Here is a 24155-nt window from a genome sequence, read left to right on the forward strand (position 1 = left end):
AAGGTAAGATAGCAGGAAAATACCCCTACACCCAGTAGTTACAAGTATGTACATCAGTTTCAGAGTGCATGTACTTGCAGAACAAGGAAAAGGAGGCATGGAGGAGTGGCCTAGTGGTTAGGGTGGTGGACTTTGGTCCTGGGGAACTGAGTTCAGTTCCTGGCACAGGCAACTCCTTGTGACTCTGGGCAAGTCACTTAACCCTCCATTGCCTGCCATGAGTGGTAAGTGCAGGGTACAAATGTAACAAAAATAAATAAATAGACATGGCAAGGTGAAGCAGCTGGCAGAAAGGTGTGCTCATATTTCTTCTATTGGTTGGGGACCACTTGGTTTACTTTTCTGAGGAGTGACCTAGTGGTTAGGGTGGTGGACTTTGGTCCTGAGGAACTGAGTTCAATTCCCACTTCAGGCACAGGCAGCTCCTTGTGACTCTGGGCAAGTCACTTAACCCTCCATTGCCCCATGTAAGCCGCATTGAGCCTGCCATGAGTGGGAAAGCACGGGATACAAATGTAATAAAATAAATAAGGGGTCCTTTTACTAAGGTGACCTGAAAAATAGTGTGCGGTAGTGTAGGCGCGTGTTTTGGGTGCGCATAGATCCATTTTTCAGCGCCCCTGCAAAAAAATGCAGTTTGAAAATTTTTGCCAAAAATGGCCGTGCAGCAAAATCAAAATTGGCGCACATCCATTTTGAGTCTGAGACCTTACCGCCAGCCAGTGACCTAGTGGTAAAGTCTCATGCAGTAACCGGGCAGTAATGACCTATGTGAGTCAAATGCCACTTGGCACACATCTGATATGCACATCTGAAAATAAAAATTATTTTTTTGATGCATGCCAATGACAAAATTACTGCATGAGCCACGTGGTAGCCAGGCGCAAACTCCATTTTGGAGCACGTAGATACTTACGCAGCTTAGTAAAAGGGCCCCGAAGACTTGCCTCTCATGAAAGCAGTGATCAAGATCAGTACACTGGTACTGAAGCTCTGTTGAGTGTGAAATATGGCTCAAAGAGTGTGAGAGTGAGAAAGCTTTCAAATGAGTGTGCCACTCCTATTGAGTGAAACTTGGCATCTCTTTTATATCCGAGACTCCACCTAGAAACTTCATTTTCTGTCCCTCACTCACCAAGCCATAAATCTTACTCGCCAAAAAAAACCGTCATAATCCCATAATCTTCTATTTACAAGCAGCTTTCCGAAGAGAGACCCCACTCCCCGGCGTTCCATCATTAACATCTGATCGCCCAGCAACCAGCAAAATGTTCCCACGCCTACGTCACTGGCCGGCGACGGCGCCTGAGTGATGTCATATTGTCATCGCCGTTGTACTTGAGCGTAGGGTCTGGTGGTGGTGGTGGTGGTGGGTGCACTACTGCTGCTTCAGTCGCGGCCGCGGGCAGTGAAATGCGTGACGGGAGCTGTGAGTAGCGGAGCTCAGCTAAGGCCCGTGCTTTCCGTCTCGGGTCGAGCCTGCTGAGGCGGATATCCGTTCTATGTATTCGTAGGTATATCTATTCTGCTCACTATAAAGAGCAGGAGAAATGAGAAAAACCCTGCGGACGTCCGTCCCTGAGTGAGAAGCCTAAAATTGAACCCAGCAGTAAGGGAGCGCTTCAGTCTTATGAAGGAATAGCTGTGGGGCCGCACTCTTTAGCGTCCGGAACAAACTTGGCATGTTTTGAACCTTGACCTCCTCTTCTAGATGTGAATTCTGCTGTTTTCTCAACTTACAAAACAAAACACTGGGCAATATTCAGAAAGGAGTTTTCTCCCATTCTGTCCCTGTGATGAAAAATTGATTAACTGTGGAGAGCACAGTTGAAGGTAGTGTGCTGCCTATCCAAATGATATTCTTTGATGTTTTGGCATATAATACTGCATGTTTATTCAGTGAGGAAGTACCTGTAATGCTTCAGACTGTGGGTCCTGTTTACTAAGCTGCGCTGTAGGCGCGCACTAACACTAGAGATACCCATAGGAATATATGGGTGTCTCTAGCGTTAGTATGATATGTGAAAATGATAGTAGAACTTCGAAATAGTCATATGTAATTGGTTGCTAAGCAAAACTTGACTAAGAGGAGTGTGTAACCCTTGATTTGGAAGTAGCGTTAGTATGTGCTAAAAATGCTAGCACGCCTTAGTAGACAAGGCCATGTGTGTTTATCAAGATATATACAACAACTGAGAAAAAAATGTAATGCTTACATGTTATTGCTGCAATGGTGAACCATGGATTTACTTTCAGCTGCTACTGAGATGAACAGTCTACAAACAGGTCACTTGTACATCTCTCCCTCCAGATCCTAGTTTCCAAAATTTGGCATACCTTTCATTGTCACAAACCTCTAAGCAGTTTACAAACATTAATATATGCATGAAAAGTAAACAGTACAGTATATAGTGACATAAAGTGTGGTTGCTGTTTGTCCACTTAGTTATTTTAAACATTTATATAGTGCCTGTAATATAGGTTGTTTACAAAACATAACACACATAAAAACAGAAAAAACAATCACATTGCACAGATCAGAACAAACTATAAACTCGTAATAAATAAAACTAAAACAAAAGAGGAAAATAAGGTGATTGGTCCAATAAAACATAGATATCATCTTATGTTCCTTTATTTTGTTTTAGTTCTATTTATTACAAATATATAGTCTGAGAGCAAACATCGGACACAAAGCTATATGGCTATACAGATTCAGCATGGTAACATTACACCAGAACCCTTTATAAAAAGGTAAACAGCCATCATTGGCCAAAAGCCAATGAAAAGAAATATTTAAGCACTGACTTAAATTATGGTAGTGGCATCTGCAGTCCTAAATCTAATGGCATAAAAATTGAGCCCTTGATAGAGTCTAAGGGGGGGGGGGGGGGGGGAGTGAGTGAAAACTGTTGGCTGCCATATGGCATGTAATTTTACTGTTAACCTCAGTTATTAGTAACAAGGTTACATTGCATAAAATGGCCCACCCAGGCCTACCCGTAGCTACGCCCCTGCACCTATAGCGTGGCTTAATAAACAGGGAGGGCCCTAAGTGTCATTGTTTCAACTAAGAACCTTGAAGCAGGAAATATGATGATGATATTCTCCATTTAAGAGACCATGAGGCATATTTTCAAAGCACTTGGTCTTACAAAGTTCCATAGGTTACTATGGAACTTTATAAGTCTAAGTGCTTTGAAAATGAGCCCCCATATGTCTTTGTATATGTTATAATTGGTTGTTGGACACATGATCTTCTTTATGGACTTTTCTGGATTGTTTTTAACACACGCTAAATCGCCCATAGGAACATATGGGTAACACTAGCGTTTAGCATGGCTTAGTAAATAGGGCCATTAATTTTTTTAATAAATGATTGATGTATGGTCAGATTGCCTTTTATTTATGTTTATTTTATTTATACACATTTTATCAGCTCTTTGTTTTTCATTATTGAATGTGCAATGATGTGTGCTTCTCTGTGTTATCAATATTTATGTGGTACCTTAAAACACAACAATTATAGATAAAACAGCAGATCAGATGTCCATGAAAACCACATTTGTGGGGGGTTTTCTCATGGTGGAATGAGGCTTCAGTCTTCTTAGATTGATTAATTAACACTGTTTTGTTTAACAGAAACTGCACAAATGAAGAAAACCAAATAGCTCAGTGAATACTGATCTGGATCATTGCTTTAAACCATGGGACAACAGATTTCAAACCAGACACAGACCGTAATGAACAGGCTGCCAGAGAAAGTAGCAAAGCATGTCTCTTTGGTTCGTGACAGCGGTTTTCTTACTTATGAGGAGTTTCTGGGCAGAGTAGCCGAACTTAATGATGTGTAAGGCTTAAATTGTTTTCTTTTTCTTCCTATTTTCTGCCTAGTTGCCGTAACATGTCTCATTCATATCCTTCACCTAGCAGTTGTCTAAGGATAATGTATTGTGGAGTATATTTGAATAGTCTCAAAGTACTGAATAATTAAGAAATGAGTAGGAATGTGATTATAGTATTGGGTGCACTAAATTTTATCAACTAAATTCAAAATCTATGAAAAGTGAAATTGCCAAAACACGTTTGTTGAAGTTTAACAAGATGCAGTATGTGTAGGTGGATGCAGTATTAACTCTGCTTCCCTGGAGCTGGCACTTTGATAAATCCTTTTAATCTCCAGTTTCCAAAACACTAAAAACTTAGTCCTTGCCTCCACATGACTGATTTAATAATGAGACTGAGAACATCTTTCATGATGGAAAAGATCATACTCTTCAGCAGCATTGCATTCTAGACAGCAAGATTTATAGACTGGCGCTGGACTATCAGTAAAGCATTTAGTATAGTGTTATGGATATCTAAAACATTAACGCCTGTGTTTACAAAGGTGTGCTATAGGCGAGTTAGCGTTTTTAACACGCAACAAATGCTAATGTGCCTATAAGAATGCATTGACGTGTTAGCTTTTATCGCACCTTAACTTTAAAGGTGCATTAAAAACGCTAACGCGCCTTAGTAAACATACCCCAAAGGCCCTTGTTTAGAAGCATCCTTATGTGTAAATAGCACCATTAATTCATGTGGGTTGGCATACTTGTGTAAATAACATTTTAGAAAAGGGGACTATTGACACACATACCACATCTGTTTTTCCTGGTGGCATCTTACAAGGGGAATCCACATAGATGAGAGAAAAAATCTGGCCATCAAAATTTACATCCGAGGCACAAATAAGGTTGTTTCTGTTAGGGAGAAGTATAAAGACTAAGGTCAGGACCCCTGCCCTGATCTCACCCCGCTCTCTCATCAGATATTCTACCCCCCTCAATGGCTCCCCCTCTCGTCATCCTGTCCCTGGCTTTACTGGTATCACTGGTGTCCAGTGTAAGCCAAAGTGATCCCTAGTCCCTTTTATTGACAGCTTTGCCCCTAGCTATAGTATTATGAGATTACCATGAGGAGTCAATGGTGCAATTTTGAAACCCAAGACTAGAAAGAGCAGTAGTGACTGTAAAATACAGTGGAAAGTTTCCATGGTTTGACCTGATATTTAAATTCCCCTCTCCACATCGTGTCTAAACTTGTACTGCACATTTATCTTGAAAATATGCCTGTACATACCAAAATGTGCAGATTAAATTGATCATAAGAACAAGTGCATGCAAAAATCTTAATATTCATCAATGCTGTACAATAAGCAGACTGTACTGCTATTTTTCATTGCATATATTACATCAGAACAAGAACTCGTATTTTAGATGCATTACAAAATTAAACAAAATAGCATTTTCACAGAACGCCTAGCCACTCACCTGGGGCCAGCCCTGCAGCCACTCAGAGGGTCTATCCCCAGCACAGCTGAGGTCTACCTACACATGGGCACATGGTCTACACTAGCACTGTCCTCCCTCCGTCTGGGTCACAACTGCCTCTGGGCGAGTCTCCTGCTCTCAAGTTATCCCTGGTGATTTCTAGGTCACTGGGGCCACGTTCCCAGTGGTCACACAGTTCCCAAAAAGCACCCACAGACCCAGCACAGAAACCACCAGGATTCTTAATCCAGACAAGCAGAGTCAATAAACTAAAAGAGGTTTATTGTCATGAAAAACTATTGAACAGTGAACTATAAAAACAGATGGAAAATAACAGGTAACTGAATAAGGATCAATTATAAAACTATCTAAACATTTTATCACTACCTGGATAGTGCCTGGGGAGTACAGGAAATATAGCTGCTCACAGGTTACAGAATATAACTGCTCACAGGGTCTCAGTAAAGAGGTCTTTCTGTCTCTACTTCCAAACTGAAAAATCTAGTATTTCCAGACTGAGTTTGAGCTCCTGGGCCAGTCAAAGCCCAGAACAACATTTTTTTAAAGTAGCTGGCCACATCACTGCAGGTTACTTCCTCTTTGTCTTAAACTAAAGAAGAAATAGTAATTTCTTTGTAACAGCTTTAAACATAAAACATACACCACCTGGTGGCCAAATTACATAAATACACTTCAAGAAATAGTACAGTTTTACAGGCTTAAAACCCACTGGTTTGCCACACCTCTCTCCTTAAGAGAGAGACCCTGGACTGCAGCCTCTGCAGACCGCTGTTTGGACCTCGACAGTCCAGTGTCAGGGCGGTTCTGGCTCTTCCTTTCTGGAGAGTCCATCGGCATTACCATGTTCACTGCCCTTCCAGTGCTTATAACCGCAGCTTTTACTACACTCAGCACACGCTAATGGCTTTAATCCTGTATGCTTTGTTCTCCGAGGACAACAGGCTGCTTGTTCTCACGACTGGGTTGACGTCCACGGCAGGCACCCACCAACCGGAAAAAAAACTTCGCGGGTGTCCCGCACGCAGGGCACGCCCACCGCGCATGCGCGGCCGTCTTCCCGCCCATGCGTGACCATTCCCGCTCAGTTTTTTTCTATTCCACGCTGGAGAGATACGTGTACCATCTCTCTCTTTGTCAGCCCCGGAAACCGGATTGCGGCCTAGCCGCCGGTTTTTTCTTCGTTTCGTTACGCGTTCGCGTGTTTTTTCTTGAGAAAAAAAAAAGAAGAGAGTTGGCCTCGTCGTTCTTAGCCGCGAGGGCGCTTCGTCGCGGCCTTGTGGCCGCGCGGATCATTCTTTTTGGGGTGGCCTTTTACCGCCACCATCGATGACTTTAACCTCGCCGACGCGATTTTTCCGTCGATGTCCTCGAAGGTCCCGAGCGGATTCAAAAGTGTGGTCGGTGCGGCCGGCAGATCTCGCAGACCGATACCCACGCTTGGTGCCTCCAGTGCCTCGGCCCGGAGCATAATTCCAAGACGTGCACCTTGTGTCTCGGCTTACGGAAGCGGACACAGGTGGCGAAGCAAGTTCTTCGGGACCGTCTTTTTGGAACTTGCGCCGGCCCTTCGACGTCGACCTCGACGGCATCGGTGTCGACGGCCGGGTCTTTGGTACCGATGTCGACGAAATCCGCGCCGACTCTGGCACTGACCCCAGGAGTATAGGTACCTTTGGCCCGCCGGCCTGCCGGTGACAGCGGGGGTGAGCGGCCGCGTGGGCAGTCTGCCCCGGCCACTCCCTCTACCCAGGGCCATCGGGACGGAACCCTGTCGGATCCGATTCCTCGAGGCCGGGGTGTTCCACCTCCTCCTCGTCTCTTCCACCGAGCGCCAATGATGGGCATCGAAAGAAAGCAAAGAAGCATCGTCATTGGTCGCGCAAGGGACTGCCAGCTCCGGTACTTCGAGGGACGACTCGACGCCCAAGAAGCGGCAGTGCCGGGAGGAGCGTTCCCCCTCGGTTGAAGAGGTGTCGCTGCGTCAGTCCGCGGGTACTTCGGTACCGTCTCCTGGACCCGAGCAGCTTCCGGCACCCACACCGGCCCCCCTGCCTTTCCCGACAGCGGGCCTTGACGAGTGCCTCCGAGCCATCCTTCCCGGAATCCTGGAAGGGCTGATGTGCCAGGCTCTGCCGGCACCGGGGGTGCTTGCGCCTCCGGCGCCGTTGATGGAGGCGCCGGTGTGCTCTGGCCCAATGCTGAGGCCGCCGCTTGCGGCACCGGTGTCGACCGCTACGCAGGTGGAGTCCCTGTCGACGTGGATGGGGGAAGCTTCGTCCCCCCCGGCATGGGAGTCCACTGCTCGGCGCCATCATCGAGGACGTGATTCCTCGCAGCCGAGACGGGACCGGTTGAGGTCTGAGCTGAGAGAGCTCATGTTCGACACCGAGGAGGAGGCCTCGCGGGGAGAGGAGGAGGACCCCAGATATTTCTCCTCAGAGGACTCTGTGGGCCTTCCCTCTGACCCTACACCTTCACCGGAGAGGAAGCTCTCACCTCCTGAGAGCCTCTCCTTTGCCTCTTTTGTCAGGGATATGTCTATCTGCATTCCCTTTCCCGTGGTTACTGTGGATGAGCCGAGGGCGGAGATGCTCGAAGTCCTCGACTATCCATCACCACCTAGAGAGTCTTCCACGGTGCCGTTGCACAATGTCCTTAAGGAGACACTGCTTCAGAACTGGCTGAAGCCACTATCTAATCCCACCACCCCCAAGAAAGCAGAGTCCAAATACAGGATCCACTCAGACCCAGAGTTGATGCGGCCTCAATTGCCTCATGACTCGGCGGTCGTGGACTCTGCTCTCAAGAGAGCACGGAGTTCGAGGGATACCGCCTCGGCGCCCCCTGGGCGGGAGTCTCGCACTCTGGACTCGTTTGGGAGGAAGGCCTACCAATCCTCTATGCTCGTGACCCGCATCCATTCATACCAGCTCTACACGAGCATCCACATGCGGAACAATGTGAGGCAACTGGCGGACCTGGTCGACAAGCTCCCTCCGGAGCAGTCCAGGCCTTTTCAGGAGGTGGTCAGGGCAGCTGAAGGCGTGCAGAAAGTTCCCTATCCAGGGGTATCTATGACACCTGTGATGTGGCATCTCGAGCTACGGCCCCAAGATATAGTGATGCGCAGACTCTCATGGCTGCGTGCCTCTGACCTGGACAACCGCACCCAGCAGCGGCTGGCAGATGTTCCTTGCCAGGGGGGATAACATTTTCGGCGAGAAGGTCGAGCAGTTTGTGGACCAACTACACCAGCGGGAAACGCTCCGACAAGCTCTCTCGGGCGCCTTCAGCATCCACCTCTGCAGGTGGACGTTTTTCCCGGGCCCGGCAGGCTGCACCCTACGCTTCAGCAAGCGTAGGTACACCCAGCCGGCCCGAAGGCCTCCTCAGGCACAGGGACAGTCCCAGCGCGCTCATTCCCGTCAACAGCGTGCACCTAAGCAGCCCCCTGCCTCCACAGCAAAAGCAGGGGATGGACTTTTGACTGGATCCATGGGAACATAGCCGCCATCAAAGTGCCCGTACCGGACGACCTGCCAGTCGGGGGGAGGTTGACAGTTTTTCACCAAAGGTGGCCTCTCGTAACCTCCGACCAGTGGGTTCTCCAAATAGTGTGGTGCGGATACACCCTGAATTTGATCTCCACTCCACCAAATTGCCCACCGGGAGCCCAATCCTTCAGCTCCCATCACAAGCAGGTACTTGCAGAGGAACTCTCCTCCCTTCTCAGCGCCGATGCGGTCGAGCCCGTGCCACCCAGGCAGGAAGGCAGGGATTCTATTCCAGGTACTTCCTTGTGGAAAAGAAAACAGGGGGGATGTGCCCCATCCTAGACCTGAGAGGCCTGAACAAATATTTGGTCCGAGAAAAGTTCAGGATGCTTTCCTTGGGCACCCTTCTACCCATGATTCAGAAAGACAATTGGCTATGTTCCCTGGATTTAAAGGACGCTTACACTCGCATCCCGATACTGCCAGCTCACAGACAGTATCTCAGATTCCGTCTGGGAACACGGCACTTTCAGTATTGTGTGCTGCCCTTTGGGCTCGCCTCTGCACCACGGGTGTTCACGAAGTGTCTCTTGGTGGTTGCGGCGTATCTACGCAAGCTGGGGGTGCACGTGTTCCCGTATCTCAACGATTGGCTGGTCAAGAGCACCTCAGAGGCAGGAGCTCTTTGGTCCATGCAGTGTACTATTCACCTTCTGGAGCTGCTGGAGTTTGTGATAAATTACCCGAAGTCCCATCTCCAGCCAGTCCAATCTCTGGAATTCATAGGAGCTCTGCTGAATTCACAGACGGCTCAGGCTTTTCTTCCCGAAGTGAGGGCACACAATCTCCTGTCCCTCGCTTCCCAGACCAGAGCGTCTCAGCAGGTCACAGCTCGGCAGATGTTGAGACTCCTGGGTCATATGGCCTCTACGGTTCATGTGACTCCCATGGCTCGCCTTCACATGAGATCTGTTCAACGGACCCTAGCTTTCCAGTGGTGCCAAGCCACCGGGAATCTAGAAGATGTCATCTGCCTGTCCGTCAGTTGCCGCAATTCGCTGCACTGGTGGACGATTCGGACCAATTCGACCCTGGGACGTCCATTCCAAATTCCGCAGCCCACGAAGGTGCTGACGACGGATGCATCTCGCCTGGGGTGGGGAGCTCATGTTGATGGGCTCCACACCCAGGGACTGTGGTCCCTCCAGGAACAGGATCTTCAGATCAACCTCCTGGAGCTCCGAGCGGTCTGGAACGCACTGAAGGCCTTCAGGGATCGGCTGTCCTTCAAATCATCCAAATTCGGACAGACAATCAGGTTGCAATGTATTATATCAACAAGCAGGCGGGCACCGGATCTCGCCCAGGAAGCCGTCAGGATGTGGCGTTGGGCTTGCCAGTTCGGCATGCTTCTCAAAGCCACATACCTGGCAGGCGTAAACATCAGTCTGGCCGACAGGCTGAGCAGAGTCATGCAACCGCACGAGTGGTCGCTCCATTCCAGAGTGGTACGCAAGATCTTCCGAGAGTGGGGCACCCCTCGGTGGACCTTTTCGCCTCTCAGACCAACCACAAGCTGCCTCTGTTCTGTTCCAGACTACAGGCGCACGGCAGACTGGCGTCGGATGCCTTTCTTCTCCATTGGGGGAATGGCCTCCTGTAAGCTTATCCTCCCATACCTTTGGTGGGGAAGACCTTGCTGAAGCTCAAGCAAGACCACTGCACCATGATTCTGATAGCGCCTTTTTGGCCCCGTCAGATCTGGTTCCCTCTACTTCTGGAGTTGTCCTCCGAAGAACCATGGAGATTGGAGTGTTTACCGACTCTCATTTCGCAGAACGACGGAGCGCTTCTGCACCCCAACCTTCAGTCTCTGGCTCTCACGGCCTGGATGTTGAGGGCGTAGATTTTGCTTCGTTGGGTTTGTCTGAGGGTGTCTCCTGGGTCTTGCCTCTAGGAAGGATTCCACTAAAAAGAGTTACTTTTTCAAGTGGAGGAGGTTTGTCGTTTGGTGTGAGAGCAAGGCCACAGAACCTCGTTCTTGTCCTGCACAGAACCTGCTTGAATACCTTCTGCACTTATCAGAGTCTGGTCTCAAGACCAACTCAGTAAGGAATCACCTTAGTGCGATTAGTGCTTACCATTATCGTGTAGAGGGTAAAGCCATCTCTGGAGCGCCTTTAGTCGTTCGATTCATGAGAGGCTTGCTTTTGTCAAGGCCCCCTGTCAAGCCTCCTGCAGTGTCATGGGATCTCAACGTCGTCCTCACCCAGCTGATGAAGCCTCCTTTTGAGCCACTGAATTCTTGCCATCTGAAGTACTTGACCTGGAAGGTCATTTTCTTGGTGGCAGTTACTTCAGCTCGTAGAGTCAGTGAGCTGCAGGCCCTGGTAGCTCATGCTCCTTATACCAAATTTCATCATAACAGAGTAGTACTCCGCACTCACCCTAACTTCCTGTCAAAGGTGGTGTCGGAGTTCCATCTTAACCAGTCAATTGTCTTGCCAACATTCTTTCCCAGACCGCATACCCGCCCTGCTGAACGTCAGTTGCACACATTGGACTGCAAGCGAGCGTTGGCTTTCTCTCTGGAGCGGACATCCCCACAGACAGTCCACCCAATTGTTTATTTCTTTCGACCCCAATAGGAAGGGGGTTGCTGTCGGGAAACGCACCATCTCCAATTGGCTAGCAGATTGCATTTCCTTCACTTACGCCCAGGCTGGGCTGACTCTTGAGGGTCATGTCACGGCTCATAGTGTTAGAGCCATGGCATCGTCAGTGGCCCACTTGAAGTCAGCCACTATTGAAGAGATTTGCAAGGTTGCGACGTGGTCATCTGTCCACTCATTCACATCACATTACTGCCTCCAGCAGGATACCCGACGCGACAGTCAGTTCGGGCAGTCGGTGCTGCAGAATCTGTTTGGGGTTTGAATCCAACTCCACCCTCCAGGACCCAATGTTATTCTGTTCAGGCTGCACTCTCAGTTAGTTGTTCTTCGTAGGTCAATTTCTGTTATGCCCTCGCCGTTGCGAGGTTAAATTGACCTAGGTTCTTGTTTTGAGTGAGGCTGAGAGCTAGGGATACTCCAGTCGTGAGAACAAGCAGCCTGCTTGTCCTCGGAGAAAGCGAATGATACATACCTGTAGCAGGTGTTCTCCGAGGACAGCAGGCTGATTGTTCTCACCCTACCCTCCCTCTTCCCTTTGGAGTTGCGTTTTACTCATTCCTTTGCTTGTCATTCAACTGAGCGGGAACGGTCGCGCATGGGCGGGAAGACGGCCGCGCATGCGCGGTGGGCGTGCCCTGCGTGCGGACCGCCCACGAAGTTTTTTTCCGGTTGGTGGGGGCTGCCGTGGACGTCAACCCAGTAATGAGAACAATCAGCTTGCTGTCCTCGGAGAACACCTGCTACAGGTATGTATCATTCGCTTTACGTGAATAGTGAGGAGTATCTTCTGATAGAAGCTCTTACCACACTTATCACATGTGAATGGCATTACTCCTGTGTGGATTCTTTGGTACTTTGTTAGCTGTGATTTATGAATAAAGCTTTTTCTACATTCGGTGCATATAAATGATTTCATCCTTGAAGGGAATCTATTCTATGTTGACAATTTTCCTTTTCGATGGATGCTGCACTCAGACAGAACAGGGATATAGTCTCTCATCTTTCAAAATTTTCTGGTATTTTGATAGTTTTCTCTTCCTATAAAAGAAATTTTCAGATTTAGAAGAGATTGACTCTATACTAGTAAGAGTTTTTCCATGTTCTGGGAGTAATTTTCACCAACGGAAACCTTTCTCACACTTAGACCATGTAAAATATGTCTCCTTTTATACAAGTTTCTGTTGTCCTTGTAGTTCTCTCTTTTGCCTAAAGGTTATTTCTCAGCCTGTACATAAGATGGCTTCTCTTCAGTGTCAGATTCCTCTGGTAATGTCTCTGCTAGAAGGTCAGGTATGGGTTCACTATCCTTATACTCTTCTGGTGGGCTACACACAGCTAACAAAGTAGCTGTGCGATCTGCTAGGCCTTTAATATATTTACATGAAAGGTACACTGCTTTCTGCCTTGAGAGTCCCGTAGGTATAACATAGTTTGTAGTAAGTCCAACCCAGTTAGCTTGAAGTTTATTCTGGCGTAGTGGAACTAAAACAAGTACCTGCTGGTCCTCAGAAAAGTCTCTATTAGCGGGCTTTGCGATCATACCAGGTCTTTTGCTTAGTTTGGGCTACCTGCAAGTTATCTCTGACAAGCCCACAAGGTCTTTCTAATTTCTGCTGCATGTTGGGTGTCAGAGGTATCAACTTTCCCCTCCCAATGTTCTTTTATTAGGTCAAGAGGCCCTCTCACCCTCTGGCCAATAAAGCAGTTCAAATGAGGAGAACCCAGTAGACTCCTGGAGGCATATTTTCAAAGCACTTAGCCTTCCAAAGTTCCATAGTAACCTTTGAACTTTGAAGGCTAAGTTCTTTGAAATACACCTCTTGGGTATTTCTCTGTATGCGTAGGTAGGGCAAATACTTTCCTGGTCTCCTGACTCCACAAAGGTCTTTAACATATGCTTTTATGTCCCATTAAATCTTTCCACCAACCCATTAGTTTCAGGGTGATATGATGTGGTGTGTACAGATTTCACTCCACAGTGTGCCCACAGATTTTGGATCAGCTCAGACATACACTGTGTCCCTTGGTCTGAGATTATTTCTCATGGATATCCTACCCGGGAAAATATTTCTAGCAGGGCAGTGGCAATTTTATCTGATTCTCTGGGGGCTAAGGCTACCGCTTCAGGATATCTTGTAGCAAAGTCCACCACTGTCAGTATATACCTTTTCCCAGTCTGGCTAGGGACAGCTAGAGGCCCCACTATATCCCCAGCTATCCTCATGGCTCACTGATAATGAGTAAAGGTTTCAGGGGAGTTCGGGGGGGGGGGGGGGGGTGACCTTGGGTCTTACCCACTCTTTGGCACTTGTCACAGTTTCGACTATAGTCAGCTACAGTTCAAGATACTCCTGGTCAATAAAGTTCTTGGTTAATCTAGTGCGAGTCACCCCCTGATGTCCTGCTAGTGGAATATCATGTGCAATCTGTAGGAGTTGTTCTCTGTATGCCCTGGGCACTAAAAGTTGCTTGCCTGCTGTCCAGGGCTTATTAGGATCAACAAGATCGGTCTCTCTGTACAGCAAGTTCCCTTGCCATAGGATATGGGGCAATCGGGGAAGACAAAGCCGTAGCGGAGAGATTAAATGAATTCTTTGCTTCGGTCTTCACCGAGGAAGATTTGGGTAGGATATCGGTGCCAGAAATGGTATTCGAAGCTGACGAGTCAGAGAAACAATGAATTCTCTGTAAACCTGGAGGATGTGATGGGGCAGTTCTACAAACTGAAGAGTAGCACATCTCCTGGACCTGATGAATATCAGAGTACTGATAGAAGTGAAAAATGAGCTTCCAGAGCTATTGTTAGTAATATGTAATTTATCCTTAAAATCTAGCGTGGTACCGGAAGATTGGAGGGTGGCCAATGTAACACCGATTTTTTTTAAAAAGGTTCCAAAGGAGATCTGGGAAGTTATAGACCGGTTGAGTCTGATGTCGGTGCTAGCAAATGGTAGAGACTATTATTAAGAACAGAATTACAGAGCATATTCAAAAGCATGGATTAATGAGACAAAGTCAACATGGATTTAGTGAAGGGAAATCTTGCCTCAGCAATCTACTACATTTCTTTGAAGGGGTGGATAAAGGTGAGCCGGTTGATGTGTATCTGGATTTTCAGAAGGCGTTTGACAAAGTACCTCATGAAAGACTCCAGAGGAAATTGGAGAGTCATGGGATAGGAGGTAGTGTTCTATGGTGGATTAAAAACTGGTTAAAAGACAGAAAACAGAGAGTAGGGTTAAATGGTCAGTATTCTCAATGGAGAAGGATAGTTAGTGGGGTTCCCCAGGGGTCTGTGCTGGGACCGCTGCTTTTTAACATATTTATAAATGACCTAGAGATGGGAGTAACTAGTGAGGTAATTAAATTTGCTGATGACACAAAGTTATTCAGAGTCGTTAAATTGAAGGAGGATTGTGAAAAATTACAGGAGGACCTTAAGAGACTGGAAGACTGGGTGTCTAAATGGCAGATGATGTTTAATGTGAGCAAGTGCAAAGTGATGTATGTGGGAAAGAGGAACCCGAATTATAGCTATGTCATGCAAGGTTCCACTTTAGGAGTCACAGACCAAGAAAGGGATCTAGGTGTCGTCGTTGATAGGTTGAAACCTTCTGCTCAGTGTGCTGCTGCGGCTAAGAAAGCAAATAGAATGTTAGGTGTTATTAGGAAAGAAATGGAAAACAAAAATGAGGATGTTATAATGCCTTTGTATCGCTCCATGGTGCGACCGCACCTCGAATATCGTGTTCAATTCTGGTCGCCGCATCTCAAAAAAAGATATAGTGGAATTAGAAAAGGTGCAGAGAAGGGCAACGAACATGATAAAGGGGATGGGACGACTTCCCTATGAGGAAAGGCTAAAGCGGCTAGGGCTCTTCAGCTTGGAGAAAAGGCGGCTGAGGGGAGATGATAGAGGTCTATAAGATAATGAGTGGAGTTGAACGGGTAGACGTGAAGCGTCTGTTTATGCTTTCCAAAAATGCTAGGACTAGGGGGCATGCGATGAAGCTACAATATAGTAAATTTAAAGCGAATCGGAGAAAATGTTTCTTCACTCAATGTGTAATTAAACTCTGGAATGTGGTAAAGGCGGTTAGCTTAGCGGAGTTTTAAAAAGGTTTGGAAGGCTTCCTAAAGGAAACGTCCATAGACCATTATTAAATGGACTTGGGGAAAATCCACTATTTCTGGAATAAGCAGTATAAAATGTTTTGTACTTTTTGGGGATCTTGCCAGGTATTTGTGACCTGGATTGGCCACTGTTGGAAACAGGATGCTGGGCTTGATGGACCTTTGGTCTTTCCCAGTATGGCAATACTTATGTACCAGTCTCATTATTTGGCTGACCAGCCCTTTGCCTCAGGGCTTCCAGGTCGGGGTCAGAGTCTTGTACTTCCTGAAAAGCATATCTTGTCCTATATCAGTATCCATAACAGGAAGGGTCTCTGCTGGTGACTCTGACAAATCAAGGTCAACAGTCTGATCATTAGGTTAGGTTGTCCCATACGACTTTGGTGGCCTCAGAGACAGATGCTGCCAGAAGCACTGGGGCACCTTCTCCTGTCACTTGATCATCTGGTTCCACCTAGACTGGCTCAGGATCTGGAGCTGGAGAGGTGATCTCTGCTGCTGCTTGTTGGGCCATCTGGGCCTGACTAAAGGTCACCATAGCAGAAATGCTGACTCCGCTGTCAAGGGTAATGTTCATTGGTCCAATTTCAATCAGCACCAGCATGTTTTTCATTATTCCTACTTCTCTGTATCCAGGCTTGGTACCGCAATCCAGGAATAATCAAGCAATGGGTGCAGTCTCTCTGGATCCATTGGCTAACACTACCTCTGCAGTGCGCCCTGGAAGAATAGCACCTTCCAGCACTAGCTCTGGTCGAAATTAGTCATGCTAGAGTCAATGTCCACAAGCCCAGCCACCTGGGTCTGATTTACAGTTACTGGGGTGCTGTAGTGTAGTGGAAACCCATCTGCTTCCTTGCTTGATGAATGACCAGTAACTTTCTGTGCTGCAGCAACTGATTATCTGGGCAATCCACTTTGAAATGTCCTGTACGCCCACACTGGTGACAAGGACATTCATTCCTAAAGTCTTTAGGTTTTGGGGGAACACTGGAGGGTTTGCTGACCGTCTCAGAGGTTGCAAGGATATTTGGCTTAGGTCACTGGTTCCTCTTAGATCCTAGCTGCTGCGGATATGGACAGCTTCTCTTTGCCAACCAGGGGCAGTTAGCCATAAAGATGTCAGCCAACGGCCGACTTCGCTGGAATAGGGGGCTGGTGATCTTGAACATGTTCCCTCACCTCTGGACGACAATGCTGTAGCAACTGCTCCAGGACCATCAGGTTTTGGTAGTCATCCAAGGTTTTAACCTCAGATCCATTGGTATCTTAGCTGCCCCTCTTAGCTGTGAGTATCATCTGCCCCCTTTTGCAAAATCCGGAACTTTATAGGTCTCAGGGGTAGTGGCAAAAGGTTCAACAAAGCTTTGAGCATCTTCTTAAACTGGGAACATGTCTCCATGTACAGTCCTTGGAAAGCCTCAAGTGCTCTCCCAGTGAGCTTTCCTCCCAGATAGTGCACCCAGTGTTTCTGAGGAATCTTATTGAAATGGCAGATTATTTCAAAGGCAGCTAGCTATCAAACTGTGCAAACAGGTTGGGCCCGATTCGGGCTGTGGATCCTGCCTCGGCACAGGGGTTGGGCTGGAACTTTGGATACAAGCCATTTCCATCTCCAGCTTTGTTTTCTGCAGCTGGAATTTCCACTCTTCATGCCGCCGTTGGTCTTCCTCTCATTTCAACTACTGTTCTAGCCGCTGTCGCTCTAGCTTGTAGATCTGCTGAGACCTCAGTTGGTGTGGCATCCAGCCCGCCAACTGATGGGCCTCTGCCCACAAGGGGTCTGCTCTCACCCCAGGAGAACTCTGCGCAGGCCAGTACTGCAGCTTCTTCCCATTGAGGTCATCTGGTTACTCTGGTGTTAGGTCAGGCATATCTGGTGTCTGAGGGCTGCTACCAGTCACCATCAGCCTTCGGCTAATCTCCTAACACTAGCAAAATAAACTGAACAGAAGAGGGACCCTGTTACTACTGCACTCGTTCACTGTGCTCTGTGTCTGGAGGTTACAGGTTAAAAAAAAAAAAACCTCTGAACTATTCAGTGTATGGTGACCCTCACCCACATGCTGAGCATGACAATCCCACTATGCTGCCACAAAAAAGAAGGACAATGTCTGTCACGAAATGCATAGCCACCCTCCTGGGGCCAACCCTGCGACCTCTCAGAGGGTCTATCCCCAGCACAGCTTGGGTCCTCCTTCACCTGGGCACGTGCTGTACACTAGCACCCTCCTCCCACTGACTAGGTCTCAACTGCTGCTGGGCAGGTCTCCCGCTCTCGTTATCCCCGGGGATTTCTAGGTCACTGGGGCCACACTCCCAGTGGTCCCACAGTTCCCAGAAAGCACCCACAGACCCAACACACAAACCACCAGGTTTCTTAGTCCAGACAAGCAGCATCAATAAACTAAAAAAATTGAACAGTGAACTATAAAACAGATGGAAAATAACAGATAACTGAATAAAGATCAATTATAAAACTCTCTAAACATTTTATCACTACCTGGATAGTGCCTGGGAAGTGCAGGAAATATAAGTGCTCACAGGTTACAGAATATAACTGCTTACAGAGTCTCTGTAAAGAGGTCTTTCTCTCTGTACTTCCAAACTGAGATTGGAGAAAAATCCATTATTTCCAGACTGAATTTGAGCTCCTGGGCCAGTCAGAGCCCAGAACAACATTTTTTAAAAGTAGCTGGCCACATAAAGGAACTCTGTAACAGCTTTAAACATTAAACATGCACCACCTGCTAGCCAAGCTAGAGAAATACACTTCAAGAAATAATTAATACAGTTTACTGGCTTACAAACCCAGTGTTTTGTCACAAGCATGGATAGCTATAACAAACAACACTGTGAAAAAATAGTACAAACTGAAAATTCAGACTAGAAAGACAAGTCTTCACCTTTTTATGAAAGGACAAATAAACAGTCCAATTTATCTGTGGGCAGAGAATTCCACAATTGTGAAGTCATAGCAAGGAATAAGCACTTGATAGAAGTAATAGATAGGAGGCTGTTATCTTCAGATCTTAAAAAAACAATTTCCAATCTGAGGGATTAAACTTGCTTGCAGAAAAAGAATAAATCTTTGCCTTTTATGATTTTAAAACTCGATACAATACTTTTAAAGTATATCCACTAGACAAGGCTAGTGCAGCATTCTGAATTAACATTCACAGTTGTATCCACGAATGTTAGTCTTTCTGATGACATCAATAAGATATGTTTCATCTCAAAATTAGGAATGGCTGGTCCAGGGCATATAGTCATAACTCAAACAGAGAACAGCGAAGTGGACGATGAATGGCAGAAGATTCTTTATTGAACATACAAGTGAATCGACACAGACCGTGTTTCGGCCTGAAGGCCTGCATCAGGAGTCAATAGATATCTGATCAAATTCAGTTACAAGGTGTTACACTGCTCAAGGGCACAAAGAATCCACACACTTCTATTGAAATCTATGTGTGGAACAATACAGAATTCTAGACGGAGGCTATACTCAATCAACAAGTGTCTGACATGAACGTCACCAAGCGATTATCCTTCCAAACATTTGTGCCTTGCTGTGACGCTGTTTGGTAGATGAATGCCTTGGTGACATTTATGTTAGACACTTGTTGATTGAGCATATCCTCCGTCTAGAATTCTGTATCGTTGTACACACAGATTTCAATATTAGTGTGTGGATTTTTTTTGTGCCCTGGAGCATATGAGTAAAACTTTGTACCTGCATTTGATCAGGTATCAGTTGACTCCTGACGCAGGCCTACGGGCCGAAACAAGGTCCTTGTTAAGTCATTTGTATGTTCAAAAATAAATCTGCCATCCATCGTCCACTTCACTGTTTTTTGTTTGAGTTTCAGTGTTGTGCAAAGTGTGTGGTCTTGTTGCTGCATTTTAGGGCATATAGAACCTGCAGGATCCGTCTGATTAAACTGTATCAACATTGCAACTTTTTCCTTTTGTTTCAGAACTGCAAAATTGGCATCTGGCCAGGACAAACATCTCTTGTTTGAGGTGCTGCCAGGGTCTGACTCCTCAGCACTTTGGAAGGTTATTGTTCGAATAGTCTGTACTAAGGTGGGTTACATATTAGACCTTTTTAAACCAATCTGAGCATAGTTTTTAAATAAACCAATTGGATTTAATTTCTAGGGAATCTTTTTTAAGAGTTAATTCCTCTTGCCTGAACATAAAAGGCAGCTCACCAGAATTTTTGGGGCCTTGTTTTTCTGATTTTGTGTTACGTTTTTATTGATTTGTAAACCACTGTGATCTTATGTTTTTAGCCTAGCGGTATAGCAAATGAAATAAACTGTAAAGTATATTTATCAGCTTCTAGTATACTTTAATCTTTCTAGCTTTTCACACACCAGTGTTGTAAGATATAAACTCTATTTTGTTCAAAATAAAAATGGAAACTATTAATACAGGTGTAAATGTTTTATATTGCAGTGTGTGTGTATGTATGTCTATGTATATTTGTGTGTGTATATGTGTGTGTGTGTGTGTGTGTATGTATATATACACGCACACATGCATAATGTTCACTTTCAAAGTGATATTAAGAAACCAGCTTCACCATTATTATATAACTTCTTATCATAACCATGGAATATCATTTTTATCATCCAGTTTACAGAAGTGCCTAACATCATAGTTGCTGATTATTTGCACTGTTGTAGGTTCTTAATAAGTTATAGTCTGCTACTTCTGTATATTATTGGGTAACTTGAAAAGTGCCCACATCTTCCAGATTTAGAGAATAATGAAAAATGATCCCATTTCTTGGGAAAGATAAAATCATTTTTCTATTCTTAGATTAACAAAAGCAGTGGAATTTTGGAAGCTTCAAGGATTATGAATCTGTATCAGTTTATTCAGCTGTATAAGGATATCACCAGTCAAGCAGCAGGAGTTCTTGCACAGGAAATTGCAGCCCCTGAGGGTGCTGGGAACTTGTCATCTGTGTCCTCCTGCCAAGCCAGCTTGTGGATGGGAAGGTACTGCATTTCACTATTCTTTTCATTATTCTCTGGGCTTCCATCAAAATGCCTGTATACAGTGTATAGCAGGGGTGTCCAATACCAGCCTTCACCAGGTCGGGTTTTCAGAATTTCCACATTTGAATATGCATGAGATCTATTTGTATACAGTGAAGGCAGTGCGTGCAAATAGATCTCGTGCATATTCATTGGGGAAATCCTGAAAACCTGACTGGATTGTGGTGCGTACGTGGTCAGTTCTTAAAAATGTTAAATATTGAAATGCTAGAAGTCTAAAAGCACAGGTTCAGGTTTCTATTAGTAATCTTGGTATTTGGTGTGCATTGCAGCTGGTGTGTGTGACAGTTTAGCAAGTGATTAGTTGTGACAAAGCTTGTGGGATTTAGTGGCGCACTGCCTCTTTAATAGGTGTGACCTTATCCTGTGTAATATCTTCTGAAAGAGGTACCAAAAGGAAGTGAAATCAGCTCTAATTACAAAATCAAAGTGTAATGTTTATTTACACAGATTGAATATGTTCTTGTTCCCTTTCAACTTTCTTTTCCTTTTCTGTTAACTTTTGGCATGTGAAAGTCCACACCTGCTGTAAGTGGAAGCAGCAGCAAAATTGAGCACAACTGTGAAGCTTTTTCATGACGTTCACAGTGAGATTCAGAAATGTTGACATCCTGTTTAGGAGAGGAAGGGAGCACAACAGGTTCAGCACTTAGAGTGTTTTATGATTTGTAGATGTCATATGAAAACTTGCATCTGTTAACAGGGAAAGTTTTGAAATCACAAGTAAATATCTGAAACTCGGTCTCATGTGAGAGAGGCCTTATGAGCCCTTTTATTAAAGTGCAGTACAGTTTTGCAGGTACTGTGTGATAGTTGTTGGGATGTGCCCAGCACCTGTCCATGTAGTTACCGCAGAAGAAAGACCTGTTTCATGAATTAACAGCAGTGACCATGCAGATGCCTTTCCCGCCTGCTTTTGAGATGGCATTTGCCACATCTGCAGCAGTGACAGTTACTGCGTGCTAACTACAAAAGGTAGTCCACACCCATTTCCTGCCCATTCCTTGTTATGCAGTTGGTGCGTTTAATAACTTGTGCTGTGTGTCATGCCAGCATGGCAACTGTCACCACAACTGTGCTTTAACAGTATGCAATAATTCACGTGGTAACTGCTTGCCACACAAGTCTCACTAAATGAGGCAGTTATTAAAGTGGGTTATAGCCTTAACATGCATATTACCATACTGCATGTTTAATGTTAGTTACAACATAGTAATGAAATGGAGAGCATGCAAATGCATGCAGAACATCTCATTACTATGTAAATTGAATAACGAAGCTTGTAGTGAGCATCACAAGGCACGTTTATCCTGTCCTAGATTATCTAAAAGGGGTTGGACACTAATGAATCATCTCTCCTTTTCCCTGAAGTCCCCATCTGAGGAGCTGCAATCTCCTTCATAGATTCCACTCTCAAGCCTCCCATAGGTCCCCTGGGCTAACTTGTGTACACCCCTGAAATTTAGAGGGTACAGAGCAAGAGTAATACCTAGCTGCTCCTGTCTTCCAGTACTAGCTTCAAAAGGGCATAGTTTACCCCTAGTTGTAGTATCTCAGTATTACCTCAAGGAGTAAGCTGCCATATAAGGCTGGGGATTGCTCCTGCCCCTACCTGCTAGACCCCAGGAATGTATACAGATAAACCCAGAAGGTGGGGTGGGGTCTTTGGAGGCGGGCAAGGGATTTGATGATGGGGGTGCTCATTGGGGGAAGAGGTTTGCAGGGGGCGTTAAGGGAAGGGTGAGATAATGCTGCTTGCAAGGTTGATTACAAGTAACATTATTTATACTGCCCTGGAGCATCAGGTCGCTAACCCATGGCTTAATATTCCCAGGCTTCATCTTGAAGGTCTGAACAATAACCCATTACTCACGCACCATGGGAGTGACTAGCTTGCGGTAGTGAATGACCACAGGTTAATGACTTCTGTGATGAATTAGGGTGTGGTAAAAACCCAAATTTTACTGCACCTTAATTATTATCCCTCTTTTTCATTCACCAAAACAATTTGGAAAGAGAAGGCCTAATTTAGGAAGGTATGTAGGTTGGAACTTTTTACTATGCTGTGTTTTTCTGTGGAAAACTTTTCAGTTTTAAAAACTGATTTTTTTTTTTTCAATCAGTTTCATTAATGCCAGTGTATAAATGCTTATGCCATACTGGGCAAGCTTGCCAAGTAGAAGCTTTGACTTTGTTTCATTATAATATTTAAAGCACATTAAGGGGCTCATTTTCGAAGGAGAAAAGCATCCAAAAAGTGTCATAAAGCACCAAATTGGTGTTTTTGAAACATGGGGGTGGGCTTAGGGTGTGCCTAACACTTGGATGTTTTACAGCCATAATGGAACAAAATGAAAACATCTAGGATGAAAACTTAAACGTTTCGGTCTAGACCTGTTTTCAGAATGAATAAGGCACAAAAAGGTGCCCTAAATGACCCCCCCTTACTCCCTCAGTGGTTCTCCCACCTCCAAAAAATATGAATAAAACTAGTACTCGCCAGCCTCTATGACCATCTTAGATGTTATTGCCAGGTCCATTACAGCAACATGCAGGTCCCCCCCAGAGTAGTGCAGTGTTGAGTGCAGTTCAGACAGGTAGACCCAAGCCCATACCTCCCCCTACCTGTTAACACTTGTGGTGGAAATTGTGAGCCCCCCAAAACTCACAAGAAACCCACTGTGCCCACATATAGGTGCCCCCTTCACCCATAAGGGCTATTGTAGTGGTGTACAGTTAGAGGCAGTGGGTGCTGGGCTGGTTTTGGAGTGCTCAGCAGACAAGATAAGGGAGCAACAGTGAAGTGTACCTGGGAACATTTATATGAAGTCCACAGCAGTGCCCCGTTGCTCTCCTGGGATGTCTGGTGGACCAAAATGCTGGCTCCTCCTACATCCCAGTGACTTGATTTTCTCTGTTTTTTTCACTTATGTGTGTGTAGGGGGGTTCTCGAAAATGGCCTGAAAAGATAAATGCACAAAATCCTTGTTACAAACAGTATTTTCGGAAAAAGAAATAGTCTGTTTGCGTTTTCGAAAATGGTTATATTTGCTTTTTGGATTTGGGACGTTTAGCGCAAAACATCCCAAAGTCCAACTTATACAGCATATCAAAAATGCCCCTCTAAGTCTCTCTATTGGTTCCCCCGACTCCCATCAAATATTTTAGTTAACTTTGTTGTACAGGGTGAGGAAAATAATTTGGTGTTTTTACCAAATTAAAGAGTATAGTAACATAACAAATTAAGAGGGCCTTTACAAAGTCATGCTAACGTTTTTACCTTGCGGTACAAATCAGCTGGTGGTGAACACTGAGACGCCCATTATGGGCATCTCATCGTTTACCACCAGCTGATTTTTATTGCGAGCTAAAAACGCGCAGCTTTCTAAAAGACTCCCTGAAATTACTATTCTAGTCAGGCATCGGGAAACTTAATATAGCGTGTTG

At 45.7% G+C, this 24155-nt stretch overlaps 1 protein-coding gene across 3 annotated transcripts in view; it reads left to right on the top strand.

Annotated features, from left to right (window-relative positions):
* The first annotated feature begins 1224 nt into the window (after positions 1-1224).
* The window catches only part of RNF141 (ring finger protein 141), a 38034-nt gene continuing 15103 nt past the window's right edge, over positions 1225-24155 (top strand). Inside the window, exons 1-4 of one of the 3 annotated variants that reach the window (XM_030200988.1) lie at positions 1225-1514; positions 3643-3850; positions 19617-19725; positions 20467-20648. In XM_030200988.1, the coding sequence (XP_030056848.1) occupies positions 3708-3850; positions 19617-19725; positions 20467-20648 (434 nt within the window). In that variant the 5' untranslated portion in view covers positions 1225-1514; positions 3643-3707. Of the gene's footprint in view, positions 1834-3642; positions 3851-19616; positions 19726-20466; positions 20649-24155 lie in introns of all 3 variants that reach the window. The other 2 variants (XM_030200989.1, XM_030200987.1) reach the window with 2 other exon arrangements.

The sequence above is a fragment of the Microcaecilia unicolor genome, chromosome 4 (assembly GCF_901765095.1).
Source record: "Microcaecilia unicolor chromosome 4, aMicUni1.1, whole genome shotgun sequence".
NCBI classification, from domain to species: domain Eukaryota; kingdom Metazoa; phylum Chordata; class Amphibia; order Gymnophiona; family Siphonopidae; genus Microcaecilia; species Microcaecilia unicolor.